The sequence below is a fragment of the Coregonus clupeaformis genome, unplaced genomic scaffold, assembly GCF_020615455.1.
Source record: "Coregonus clupeaformis isolate EN_2021a unplaced genomic scaffold, ASM2061545v1 scaf0443, whole genome shotgun sequence".
NCBI lineage: Eukaryota > Metazoa > Chordata > Actinopteri > Salmoniformes > Salmonidae > Coregonus > Coregonus clupeaformis.
In genome coordinates, this window is record NW_025533898.1 from 62,963 (window position 1) to 77,879 (window position 14,917).

General features: G+C 44.0%; 1 protein-coding gene across 1 annotated transcript in view; it reads right to left on the reverse strand.

Moving 5' to 3' along the window:
- Positions 1–1,189: 1,189 nt before the first annotated feature.
- LOC121533986 (keratin, type I cytoskeletal 18) overlaps positions 1,190–14,917 on the reverse strand; it is a 28,402-nt gene continuing 14,674 nt past the window's right edge. The window contains exons 6-10 of the mRNA XM_041840389.2: positions 13,091–13,225; positions 12,256–12,476; positions 7,679–7,938; positions 6,270–6,372; positions 1,190–1,632 (exon numbers count right to left, since the gene is read on the reverse strand). Coding sequence (XP_041696323.1) covers positions 1,401–1,632; positions 6,270–6,372; positions 7,679–7,938; positions 12,256–12,476; positions 13,091–13,225 — 951 coding nt within the window. The 3' untranslated portion in view covers positions 1,190–1,400. The remainder of the gene's footprint in view (positions 1,633–6,269; positions 6,373–7,678; positions 7,939–12,255; positions 12,477–13,090; positions 13,226–14,917) is intronic.

Genomic DNA, 14,917 nt, shown 5'->3' on the forward strand with positions numbered 1-14,917 from the left:
GCCCCCTGCTGGCTAAACCAGGGTATATCTCTGCGATACAAGAGGCGGGGTTAGATTAGAACAGGGCTCTCTAACCCTGTTCCTGGAGAGCTACCGTCCTGTAGGTTTTCGCTCCTATCCTAATCAAGCGCACCTGATTCTAATAATTAGCTGGTTGATAAACTGAATCAGGTTAGTTACAACTAGGGTTGAAACGAAAACCTACTGGAGGGTTGCTCTCCAGGAAGAAGCCGCACTGCAATTTCGGCTCACAGTGAGCAGTGTGGGGGAAATAAATAGTATTTTTAAATTTTTTTTACTGTACATTTCTATTTTCGTTGCTTTGTTTTGACTGTGGCCATATTGTCCATATATAGATACAGCCATAGGCAAACTGTCAGTGCTGGGTTGATCCATGACTACATAGCAAAACCATTAGCATTTTACACACAGCGAATTGACAAGAAAAGAACCACCCTTAAATAGTCCACAGTAGAATGCCACATACAACTCTGTGATGGCTCAGCCTTTTCCATGTTTATATTTTTCACCACCTGTATAAAGTGTTAGTTGTTACTGAGGGATGGTTGGATTATACAGTTGTTAAATGTGGTGACCACAGGGAGTACTATATACTGGTATGATGTATTATTGACCACAGGGGAAATCTCTTGAACATGTTGTCACATTTGCCTTGATGGCAAATTCGTAAGTAAGCAATATGACTTTCTACTTTTATACATGACTGAGAAATGTTGATATATCAAATGAATTACATTCACTTATTTTCTGAATCACACATGAACCCCTCATGTGGTCTCGTGTGGATGTCACTGGGATGGTTTGGTCATGGGGGTTGCAAAATGGCTGCAGGTAATGCTGATGTCACAATGATGATTGTGGGTGATAGTGGAGTTGCAGGAACTTTGATGACATGACAATACCACTCTGGTCAATGGCTAGGTTCAAAATATACAGGTTAATACAAGAGGATTCTAATTAAGCAATAAGGCCCGAGGAGGTGTGGTTTATGGCCAATATACCACGCCTAAGGGCTGTTCTTACGCACAACGCAACGTGGAGTGCCTGGACACATCCCTTAGCCGTGGTATATTGGCCATATACCACAAACCCCTGAGGTGCCTTATTGCTATGATAAACTGGTTACCAACGTAATTAGAGCAGTAAAAATAAATGTTTTGTCATACCCATGGTATATGGTCTGATTTACCACAGCTGTCAGCCAATCAGCATTCAGGGCTCGAACCACCCAGTTTATAATATTTCATAACTCTGCAATGCTGATCTTATTGTGATATCACTGTCAAGGGTAGGGATGCTGTTGCCAGAGCACGACATTTATGAGAGAGGCAATTCAATGATGATATCACCTATCAATGATAGGTATACTGTTGCCTCGACTATACTGTTGCCTCGACATTTGCCGCGATGGTGGGGATGCTGCGGGACCTCTTCATCACCAGGCGGACCTCCACGTCGGGCAGGCTGTCCTGCTTGGTCTGGGCGCAGCCCTCATCCGCCGCCGCCATGTGCAGGTCGAAGCGTAGCGACACAGACTTCTTCCGCAGCTTGGGGTTCCCCTTGAAGAAGGAGCCCTCCCACTGCTTAATCACCTTGTCGATCCTGTCCGTCCTGGGTGGGGTGTTTGGGAAAACAATGGGTTAGGTTTTAAAATGCAATAGATGCTAGACTACAACTGGAAACGTAGAGTACATGTATAGGAACAATCAAACAAACAATCATTTACAGCTTAATTGGTAGAGCATGGCGCTTGTAACGCCAGGGTAGTGGGTTCGATCCCCGGGACCACACATACGTAAAAATGTGTGCGCACATGACTGTATGTCGCTTTGGATAAAAGCGTCTGCTAAATGGCATATTATTATATTATATTATTGAAGTGTACCCTGGCCACAGTAAACCAGGGTTATATCCTAATATGGTATCTCTAACTGATGATTGGTCCGATATGATTGTATGGGTGGGATTTTTACAGTAAAAAGTATAAGTCAGAGAACCCCTCCCAAACACACACAATGATTGTACATGCCTCATTGACAGTTAATTGTAATAATTATCTCATTCAGAGTTAAGGAAAGTTCACGAGATGACACAGTTAGTAAAACAACAGCTTAAGCACCAGACATCGGGGGTGGCGTGTCAGAGGGCGACGATGACTCTGAAAGCAAAAATATTTATGCGGCCGTTCCCATCCCAGTTGGTACAGTGTGTGGTTTTAACACCTGATGTGTACACAAATCATTTAGGAATGACAGACGCCACTCCCTCTTGGGAGACGCCGGTGTCTACACATCTAATGGAGCTCATTAAGGAATGTCTCTCAATGAGAAAAATTCCAAACAACCCCCAGACCAACAGCTCATGCCAACTGTTAATCACTCCTAGCTTAGGCATGCAGAGATACTTCCCTGTGTGTGGGTGTGGTTGTGCACGTGCGTGTCTGCACATCTTGTCTCTCAGACTAGATGTTGCCAGGGAGGGAATATAATAATATAATAATAATATAATATGCCATTTAGCAGACGCTTTTATCCAAAGCGACTTACAGTCATAATATGAGTGTGTCTATTGCTGCCATTATTAGTCGAACAAACACAATACAAACTGAAAGGTGCTTCATGTGAAAGATGCATTCAGCTGCTACCTAATGTGGTAAAAAACATTCAGTTTGTCCTGAATTATATTTAGAATACCTCATTTGACAGTTTGAAAAATTATCCCATAATAGTCTATTGAATAACATCATAAGTAAAGCATCCCTGCACCCTTCATCGTAGTTGACACTTTCTGACACTAAGGAACGATTACTCTTCACACTACCTGAACCAGGTGTGGCGGTAACATTGGGTCAACGATCATGATTAATAGGTCTGATTAGGGCTGTGATGGTCACAAAATGTTGTCAGCGCAAATAACTGCCGGTCTCACGGTAATTGACTGTGAATTAACATAAACAATTTTAGTATATCCTGGCTTCCACACATAGCCTACAAGCCACTGATGCAGACCTTTGGAACATATATATTTTAAAAAGTCCAATAAATCCATGTAATATAGCCTACACCTTCACAATAAATCCATTATTTATTCTAGACAGGTCTAAAGAAACATGATATGAAGAAAATGTAGTCTATTTCAGAAGAACAGAATAGCATACTCTGAGTTGGCCATGATGCCGCTGTGCCCTTGGCTAAATATAATAATTATAATTCCCTTCTCCCTAAGTGCTGCCTGCTCCGAAGCACCTCTCACTCACATGGCTCTCCATCACGTGACCGGATCTTTCTCACAGGCTACAAGTGAAGACAGACACATCGGGGACGCAACTGCGCGTGTCCTTATCCAATTCCGAGGTGCATATTGAAGATATTGGAAGACCTGTCCACATTTACTTTTCGTCAGCCAACAAGATGAGTAGGCCTAACAAACGGCAAAAGCATTAGCCTATGTCAATCTACTATCCCCCATAGTACAAAAGTTGACCTATTCTATTCTGTGCGACAGTTGTGGGATGCGATAGATCCCAAATTAATACAACCACTAGCATCAAAAAAAGGTTTTTAGGCAATGAGGCTGATGCAACAGATCAGAACGTTTAGCTTAAAATGTTGATAAACTATTAGGCTATTTCTTTACATTATAAGCGCAGCAATGCGCACAGGGCAGTAGGCTATAAGCACGAATGTTCCATTAGCGGGAAAACACCATTTTCAAAAGTGACCACAAATGCGATTATGCATGTAATGCCTTTATTATAAAGGTGCATTTTTATGGTGAAAATAAAAAAACTTGTATGCCAGTTAGGCTCTACACTCCTTTTAAAGTGGATTAATGTGCTTAATTTTAAGAAGTTATTTGGCCACTTTAGTTATGATACAAACCTTATTAAAACATACAGTGGCTTGCGAAAGTATTCAACCCTCTTGGCATTTTTCCTGTTTTGTTGCCTTACAACCTGGAATTAAAATGGATTTTTTGGGGTTTGTATCATTTGATTTACACAACATGCCTACCGCTTTGAAGATGCAATTAAACATTTTTTGTGAAACAAACAAGAAATAAGACAAAAAAACAGAAAACTTGAGTGTGCATAACTATTCACCCCCCCCCAAAGTCTATATTTTGTAGAGCCACCTTTTGCAGCAATTACAGCTGCAAGTCTCTTGGGGTATGTCTCTATAAGCTTGGCACATCTAGCCACTGGGAATTTTGCCCATTCAAGGCAAAACTGCTCTAGCTCCTTCAAGTTGAATGGGTTACGCTGGTGTACAGCAATCTTTAAGTCATACCACAGATTCACATTTGGATTGAGGTCTGACATTTAAATGTTTCCCCTAAAAACACCTGAGTGTTGCTTTAGCAGTATGCTTAGGGTCATTGTCCTGCTGGAAGGTGAACCTCCGTCCCAGTCTCAAATATCTGGAAGACTGAAACAGGTTTCCCTCAAGAATGTCCCTGTATTTAGCGCCATCCATCATTCCTTCAATTCTAACCAGTTTCCCAGTCCCTGCCGATGAAAAACATCCCCACAGCATGATGCTGCCACCGCCATGCTTCACTGTGGGGATGGTGTTCTCTGGGTGATGAGAGGTGTTGGGTTTGCGCCAGATGTAGCGTTTTCCTTGATGGCCAAAAAGCTCAATTTTAGTCTCATCTGACCAGAGTACCTTCTTCCATATGTTTGGGGAGTCTCCCACATGCCTTTTGGCGAACACCAAACGTGTTTGCTTATTGTTTTCTTTAAGCAATGGCTTTTTTCTGGCTACTCTTCCGTAAAGCCCAGCTCTGTGGAGTGTACGGCTTAAAGTGGTCCAATGGACAGATACTCCAATCTCCGCTGTGTAGCTTTGCAGCTCCTTAAGGTTATCTTTGGTCTCTTTGTTGCCTCTCTGATTAATGCCCTCCTTGCCTGGTCCGTGAGTTTTGGTGGGCGGCCCTCTCTTGGCAGGTTTGTTGTGGTGCCATATTCTTTCAATTTTTTAATAATGGATTTAATGGTGCTCCGTGGGATGTTCAAAGTTTCTGATATTTTTTTATAACCCAACCCTGATCTGTACTTCTCCACAACTTTGTCCCTGACCTGTTTGGAGAGCTCCTTGGTCTTCATGGTGCCGCTTGCTTGGTGGTGCCCTTTGCTTAGTGGTGTTGCAGACTCTGGGGCCTTTCAGAACAGGTGTATATATACTGAGATCATGTGACACTTAGATTGCACACAGGTGGACTTTATTTAACTAATTATGTGACTTCTGAATGTAATTGGTTACACCAGATCTTATTTAGGGGCTTCATAGCAAAGGGGGTGAATACATATGCACGCACCACTTTTCCGTGATTAATTTTTTTGCATTTTTTGAAACAAGTTATTTTTTGCATTTCACTTCACCAATTTGGACTATTTCGTGTATGTCCATTACATGAAATCCAAATAAAAATCCATTTAAATTACAGGTTGTAATGCAACAAAATAGGAAAAACACCAAGGGGGATGAATACTTTTGCAAGGCACTGTATAGACCTATGGGCTAGGCTGCATGAGGTGTGCGACTATGATTAGAAAAAGTCGCCAAAAAAAGGCATTGTTTCTTATGCTGTGCATCATTCACAAGTGATAATATATAATTCACAAGTGATAGGCTAATATTGTCACCCATCAGACTATTCTTGATTTAATCTTGTCTTTACAGATACTAAATAATATATGCGTGAAATTTGTTTTGATTAATAATGGACCATTATTATGCACCTGTATCGAAACAGGGGCAGCGGAAAAAATATACTTAATTGCATTTAAATAGCGAATGGAGGACACGTTTCCCGTGGTTCATTTTTATGCCAGCCAGGTAGGCTATACTCCTGTTATAAAGAGAAGCAATGTGTTTAATATTAGGAAAGTTGAGAAATAAATATAGTAGGCCTAGTCTATAAAAAGCTGATGTGATCCTCTTTTTAATAGAGGCAATCACTCAGTTTTTTCTCACACAATTGCATAGCCTATAGAAATGTTGCACAACATGAGCTCATGGGCTCTCATTGATGTCAGAGTGATTAGAGGGACAATAGAGTGCTGAGTACCAGGCAGTTAGCAAGTTTGGTAGGCTACTAATGACCATCAGCAGCATCAGAGCTTGGAGAAGCCTAATTACCATGACTAAATGGTCACGTGGAATTTGACTGCCTTCATGACTCGTGACCGCCAGTGTGGCGGTAATACGGTCACCGCAACAGCCCTAGGTCTGATCAATACTTACTCCACGGTGCCGGTACCCTCTGCACTCTCCCGCACCATGTTGCCTTGGAGGATCTCCTGGGTCTTCACTGTGGAAATTCTCAGATCGTTGTCTCGCTCTGGCTCTGCACATAAAACACATACTCAAAACAAATAAAATCAAATTTGATTGGTTGCACACACATTCACTACATGACCAAAAGTATGCGGACACCTGCTTGTCGTACATCTAATTCCAAAATCATAGGCATTAATATGGAATTGGTCCCCCCTTTGCTGCTATAACAGCCTCCACACTTCTGGGAAGGCTTTCCACTAGATGTTGGAACATTGCTGCAGGGACTTTCAGACACAAGAGCATTACTGAGGTAAGGCACGGATGTTGGGTGATAAGGCCTGGCTCGCAGTTGTTGTTCCAATTCAGGGCTCTGTGCAGTCCAGTCAAGTTCTTCCACACCGATCTCGACAAACCATTTCTGTATGGACCTCGCTTTGTGCACGAGGGCATTGTCATGCTGAAACAGGAAAAAGCCTTCCCCAAACTGTTACCACAAAGTTAGAAGCACAGAATCATCTAGAATGTCATTGTATGATGTAGCATTAAGATTTCCCTTCACTGGAACTAAGGGGCCCGAACCATGAAAAAGAACCCCAGACCATTATTCCTCCTCCACCAAACTTTACAGTTGGCACTACGCATTGGAGCAGGTAGCGTTCTCCTGGCATCCGCCAAACCCAGATTCATCACTCCAGAGAACGCCATTCCACTGCTCCAGAGTCAATGGCAGCAAGCTTTACACCACTCCAGTCGACGCTTGGCATTGTGCATGGTGATCTTAGACTTGTGTGTGGCTGCTCGGCCATGGAAACCCATTTCATGAAGCTCCCGACGAACAGTTCTTGTGCTGATGTTGCTTCCAGAGGCAGTTTGAAACTCAGTAGTGAGTGTTGCAAACAAGGACACATTATTTTAACGCGCTACACGCTTCAGCACTCGGCGGTCCCGTTCTGTGAGTTTGTGTGGCCTACCACTTTGCGGCTGAGCCGTTGTTGCTCCCAGACGTTTCCACTTCACAATAACAGCACTTACAGTTGACCGGGGCAGCTCTAGCAGGGCAGAAATTTGATGAACTTGTTGGAAAGGTTGCATCTTATGACGGTGCCACGTTGAAAATCACTGCGCTCTTCAGTACGGCCATTCTACTGCCAATGTTTGTCGATGGAGATTGCATGGCTGTGTGCTGGATTTTATACACCTGTCAGTAACAGGTGTGGCTGAAATAGCCAAATCCACTAATTTGAAGAGGTGTCCACATACTTTTGTATATATAGTGCATTTAGCATACTGTATGAGTGTGTGTGTGTGTGTGTGTGTGTGTGTGTGGTACTCCTGCCATTCTGTGTGTGTATGTGCTTGACCACATCCCCCACCTGTGAGGATGACCAGGCTCTGTTGCCTATGCAGCGTCAGCGCAGGGCTCTTCCTCAGACCGTTTTCCGTCACAGACCACCGCTGGGGTCGCTCAGGCAGGGGCTCGGACAGTGGCTCCTCAGGGGTCACCGTGGGGTCACTGAGGCCGTTCTCCTCCACTCCATTCTCCTTGGGCTCCTCCCCTATAGGGTCTGGCTCTCTTATGGGGCCCCTCCAGCGCCGTAGCCCCATCACCTGTCCGTTATGCCCACCTGGGTACCTGTGAATAGATGAGGAAACATGGTGAGTAGGTCCCAATGGAATCTGTGTCGGGGGACACTCCTTTGGCAGCTGTCTCAGATGCTGTCTACCTATTTGATGGATAACTTCAGCCATTTCTGTGCACTCAAAGAAATTGCGGGGCTGAAGGATATCTTATAGTGTGGTCAGCACATCCGAATCATGAAATGACAGAGCAGATTGATACAATACAGAGCCTGGCATCTTGAGTTGAGCGAGTGCATTGTGATCTTCTGAGAATATAGATATAAATCCAATAGACTGGTAGAAGATCTAGGATGCATCATCGAGCGTCACCTTACTCAACCTGGATGGTCATAAAACTAGATAATGCGGGGCACTTCCCAGATAAATAAAAGGTGGTAATAAAAACATAATTATGAGGTCTGCTGGGGTGCTAAATTGAGGGACAGATCTGCGATGTACAAACATTATGGCCGTGAACTGTCTGTGATTGAATGCATTCGTGTGACCAGCCTGTGAATTCCTCAGTGATGATAATTGAGTATAATCTGTAGGCCTGTAAATCGAATGGAATCTTTCCTAATAAAACCAACCTTGATGTTAAGAGGAAACGACATTAAAGATCTGAACGAAAGCCATGAGGTTAAGACGTGAATGTGGGGCTGTCTGGTACAGAACAGCTGGTAGTTTAAAACTCTCTTTTATCTGTGCACACAATGCAGAGGAATGTGTCTGTCTGCCTGTATGTCTGTCTGTCTGCCTGTCTTCCTGCATGTCTGTCTGTCTGTCTGTCTGCCTGTCCAGTCTTCCTGTCTGTCTGCCTGTCTTCCTGCCTGTCTTCCTGCCTGTCTTCCTGCATGTCTGTTTGCCTGTCTTCCTGTCTTCCTGTCTTCCTGTCTTCCTGTCTGTCTGTCTGTCTGCCTGTCTGTCTTCCTGCCTGTCTGTCTTCCTGCCTGTCTGTCTTCCTGTCTGTCTGTCTGTCTTCCTGCCTGTCTGTCTTCCTGCCTGTCTGTCTTCCTGCATGTCTGCCTTCCTGTCTGTCTGTCTGTCTGTCTGTCTGTCTGTCTGTCTGTCTGTCTGTCTGTCTGTCTGTCTGTCTGTCTGTCTGTCTGCCTGCCTGCCTTCCTGTCTGTCTGTCTGTCTTCCTGCCTGTCTGTCTTCCTGCCTGTCTGTCTTCCTGCCTGTCTGTCTTCCTGCATGTCTGCCTTCCTGCCTGTCTGTCTGTCTGTCTGTCTGTCTGTCTGTCTTCCTGTACTGTATGTAGGTAAATACACTGAGTGTACAAAACATTAAGGACACATTCCTAATATTGAGTTGTGTGAAGTTGGCTGGATGTCCTTTGGATGGTGGACCATTCTTGATTCTTGAAACTGTTGAGCGTGAAAAACCCAGCAGCATTGCAGTTCTTGACACAAACCTGGCACCTAACACCATACCCTGCTTAAGGCTTAAAAATCCTTCTTTAACCTGTCTCCTCCCCTTCATCGACACTGATTGAAGTGGATTTAACACGTGACATCAATAAGAGATCATAGCTTTCACCTGGATTCACCTGGTCAGATTATGTCATGGAAAGAGCAGGTGTCCTCTTGTTTTGAATTTCCAGTAACCAACAGTTTCACTGTTATATTGAGTCGCCGCCAGAACATCTCTGTCTCAACCTGCAATTATTTTTGATTCTCTATGCAGATAAGACTTTCTTAAGCTGCAACAGTTAAGAAAGCCATCTGTCACACTCCTCAACAAAAGAGAAAGACTCAACACATAAATCGAGCTGTTTTGACAGAGAAACAAAGTGGTAGATTAAAAGGAATCCTTTTTTAAATTACCTTCATCCTTTAAGCTCCTTTTGGGTGGTTTTTGGATGTTTAATTTCACTGAAAATGTTTGGGAACAAGGTGGTGCTTTCCTATGTACAGTGGGGAAAAAAAGTATTTAGTCAGCCACCAATTGTGAAAGTTCTCCCACTTAAAAAGAGAGGCCTGTAATTTTCATCATAGGTACACGTCAACTATGACAGACAAATTGAGAATTTTTTTCTCCAGAAAATCACATTGTAGGATTTTTTATGAATTTATTTGCAAATTATGGTGGAAAATAAGTATTTGGTCACCTACAAACAAGCAAGATTTCTGGCTCTCACAGACCTGTAACTTCTTCTTTAAGAGGCTCCTCTGTCCTCCACTCATTACCTATATTAATGGCACCTGTTTGAACTTGTAATCAGTATAAAAGACACCTGTCCACAACCTCAAACAGTCACACTCCAAACTCCACTATGGCCAAGACCAAAGAGCTGTCAAAGGACACCAGAAACAAAATTGTAGACCTGCACCAGGCTGGGAAGACTGAATCTGCAATAGGTAAGCAGCTTGGTTTGAAGAAATCAACTGTGGGAGCAATTATTAGGAAATGGAAGACATACAAGACCACTGATGAACTCCCTCGATCTGGGGCTCCACGCAAGATCTCACCCCGTGTGGTCAAAATGATCACAAGAACGGTGAGCAAAAATCCCAGAACCACACGGGGGGACCTAGTGAATGACCTGCAGAGAGCTGGGACCAAAGTAACAAAGCCTACCATCAGTAACACACTACGCCGCCAGGGACTCAAATCCTGCAGTGCAAGACGTGTCCCCCTGCTTAAGCCAGTACATGTCCAGGCCCGTCTGAAGTTTGCTAGAGTGCATTTGGATGATCCAGAAGAGGATTGGGAGAATGTCATATGGTCAGATGAAACCAAAATAGAACTTTTTGGTAAAAACTCAACTCATCGTGTTTGGAGGACAAAGAATGCTGAGTTGCATCCAAAGAACACCATACCTACTGTGAAGCATGGGGGTGGAAACATCATGCTTTGGGGCTGTTTTTCTGCAAAGGGACCAGGACGACTGATCCGTGTAAAGGAAAGAATGAATGGGGCCATGTATCGTGAGATTTTGAGTGAAAACCTCCTTCCATCAGCAAGGGCATTGAAGATGAAACGTGGCTGGGTCTTTCAGCATGACAATGATCCCAAACACACCGCCCGGGCAACGAAGGAGTGGCTTCGTAAGAAGCATTTCAAGGTCCTGGAGTGGCCTAGCCAGTCTCCAGATCTCAACCCCATAGAAAATCTTTGGAGGGAGTTGAAAGTCCGTGTTGCCCAGCGACAGCCCCAAAACATCACTGCTCTAGAGGAGATCTGCATGGAGGAATGGGCCAAAATACCAGCAACAGTGTGTGAAAACCTTGTGAAGACTTACAGAAAACGTTTGACCTGTGTCATTGCCAACAAAGGGTATATAACAAAGTATTGAGAAACTTTTGTTATTGACCAAATACTTATTTTCCACCATAATTTGCAAATAAATTCTTAAAAAATCCTACAATGTGATTTTCTGGATTTATTTTTCTCATTTTGTCTGTCATAGTTGACGTGTACCTATGATGAAAATTACAGGCCTCTCTCATCTTTTTAAGTGGGAGAACTTGCACAATTGGTGGCTGACTAAATACTTTTTTCCCCCACTGTATTTGATGTGTTTGGTGATGAGGTTTTGACTGTCTGCATATGCATGAGAAACAAAAGATGTCTCATTATAGGTGTGGGACCCTCATGGGAGAGTTTTTATAGCAAGTTTTCATGTTCTGTTAAAAGCAACTGGTGCATCTTAATTTCGTTTAATTTGCAACCACCCTTCCTCATGTCCTCACAGGTCCTGAGATCATCTTTCTCATACTGACTAATGATTCAACACCTTCACTTTCGATCCCTATTCTTTAAAAGGTATAGTGCCCTCAAGAAGTTTCTCTAGTAAAATAACTTCAAGTTCCTTCACTGTCTTGTTAAGAGATACAATTTATTTTTTGACACTAATATTGTACGAAAACGTATCCTGCCTGTTTATTTCAGCCATCTTCATTCTTTAAGCAGAATATCATTTTGGGTCATGCCATTTTGTACCGCTCAGCACTTTATGGTTCTTATTAATAGTTCAGGTTTACGGTTTAGGATGAAGACCTGCCAGCTCATTGTGGTGAATATGCCCTGTAGCATAAAACTGTTTAATCATTTAATATCACAATACATTATACCTTTATATCAACTATCTCACCCTTAGTAGGTGCGTATTCATCTATGTGCATCTATGTCTGTTTAATTGACCAGAAATCTAACTTAGCTCAGCTGCTCAATTCTAGAGTAAAGCCTTTTGTTCTGGGGGCTACAGTTACATCTCAGGAAAGGATACTCATCACCATGTAGTTCACCAAACCACCTCTGCTACATCTGCCCCAGGATCCGTCCCAAATGGCACCTATTCCATTTCTGTGACCGTTGGCCCCCTCACCTGCCCTCCTCGCGCTCCAGCAGGCGCCTGTAGGTGGCGATCTCTCTCTCCAGCCTCATCTTGGTATTGAGCAGCTGGCCGTGACGCTCTCGCTGCGTGGCCAGACCCCCCCTCACCTGCTCCAGCTCGCCCTCCAGGCCCTGGATGACCTGGGACAGGCCCTGCAGCTGGCTGGAGTACTGACGCTGGGTGTGGTGGAGGGAACTCTCTAGACCTTTCTCCTGGTGAGGGGAAGGAGGGGGATGGAGGAGAGAGGGTGGACAGGATAAAATGATGTGGGACAGAGAGAGGAGAGAGGGAGCAGGTAGAAAAGGGAGAGAAATGGCAGAGGAGATGGAGGAGAGAGAGGAGAGTGGAAAATAGCAGGATCAGAGAGATGAAAGAATTGTAAAAATGGAGAGGTGGAGAGAGAGGGGATGTAAAAGGTGGAGCACAGTGATGGAGAGTGAGGACAGCGTAGAGGGAAAAGAGGGAATATGATAGAGAGGGTCGATCGGGACGAAAGGGGATGAGAGGATGACACAGAAGGTGGAACAGAAGAGAGAGTGAGAGGGGACGGGGCAAGAGAACAAGAGTGAGAGGGGATGGGGTAGAGGGGACGGGGCAAGAGAACAAGAGTGAGAGAATCACCAATAGTGTTTTCACAATCAATAAAGATGAATGTTCTCCAAACTCTACTGATCCATTACGGGTGTTTGGCAGAGATGGGAAAGTACTGTATGTGTCTGCCACAATGCCGAGGCTATAGTGGTGTGGTGTGTGTGTGTGTGTGTGTGTGCATGTGTGCGCGTGTGCGTGCGTGCGTGTGTGCGTGTGTGTGTGTGTGTGTGCTCACCAGAGCATGTAGGGACTCTATCTCCACCTGCAGGCAGTGCCACTGTTTCCTGGCGTCGGCTAGCTCTGCCCGCGCCTCCCTCAGGGCAGCCCCGCCGAGGTTCACCTGGGCCCATGCTGCCTCTTCTGCATTGAGCTGGGGGAGAGAGAAGGAGGTCAGATAACACACACACACACAAACACACACACATACACCTACACGTGCACACGCAAGTACGCATGCATGCACCTACACACAAACACACACACATCATTCACATGGAAGAACACAAAATTAAAGTTCTGATGGAGATAGATGCTGACGTTCACACAAACAGGAACAGTTCACATGGAATTCTGGGACACACACACACTCGTACAAATTCGCACCTACACACACCCATAAAAACTGACACCCACACACATTGGCACACAGCCAGAGGACTCCGGGCACAGATGGAACAGGTTGATGTGGGTAATCTGACACCCTAGACGTTAACACGAACTGATGAACTAACAGGTACACAAAGTAAAACAACCCTAAACCAAGACTTAAACTTGATGACACATTGTAAATAGGCTTCACACCTTTATAAATCTACCTGTAATCCTTTTCACCACAGATTCCCACAGGGCACAAACATGTTGAATCAAGGTTGTTAGTTAAACATGAAACTGACACTTGTTCTCAGTGGATTCTTCAAAACTGTGGACTTCATAATATTATTCTGTAATTACCATGTAAATAACCATGTATTAGGGGCACTTACTGTAAATTGGAACCGTAACCAGTAATTTTACAGTAAGAAGCATAACATAATAGCTAGTTAGCCTCGTCTCATACAATATGTTACAGTATGTCCTTTAGCCAACTCTGCTTCCCCGACAGATCTGGAACCAGGCTGTAACAGGGCTGTATTCTGCTCCAGACTCCAGTCCACTCTGACATAACGGGGCTCTAACTAGGAGGGCAACAAACAAAGTCATTCTGTAGAGCAGACGCTGGTTAAGTACCAGTCGCTGCCTGCCTGCAGCCATGGGCCAAGGTGCTTAATCAAGCTTGACACATCAAAGTCACTGGTTGCATCCCAAATAGCACCCTATTCCCTAAAATTACACTACTTTTGACCAGAGCCCTATGGGCCCCGGTCAAAAGTAGTGCACTATCTAAGGAATAAGGTGCCAATTGGGATGCAACCAGTGTGCCACAGACGGCAAAACTGACCAGACGGAAACAACACAGCCATGATGAGTGACTCATTCTATTCCCCCTACTCGATTGAAACCGAAATGCTCCTATTTCAAAACCTGAAATATGAGCTGAAATATCATCTCATGGGTAATAAGCAAAACTGACCAGACGGGCTGTGTTGTTGTTGAAAACAACATAGCTATGAGAGGAAGTCATAGGTCAATTGCTAAATATATCCTATTCCCTATTCAACTGAAATCAAAATGCTACTATTTCAAAGCCTGAAATACTGTCCCCATCTGATGTGATGTTGTCGAAAACAACAGCTATGGAAGGTGGCTATAGGCTACATGCCAATTGCAAGTTATCCTTTTAAACTGAAATCTAAATGCTCCTATTTCAAAGTCTGAAAATAATATTGTCCTCAGCTGATGCCTTATAAGTACTTAGCAGTAAACAGATCAGAGAGGCCCATTTCAAGTGGTGTATTACAATGCTGCGATTGTGGTTTACGACGTATCAATATCTAAAGAGGTTGTACGGAGCAGCGTTTCAATATCGTAGTAAAAGTTGATCTCTTCTTCGAGGTAATAGACTGTCTATGGGGTACCTTTATGTATGTGGAGGGGTGTGATGGGGATAAAGAGGGAAGGAGAG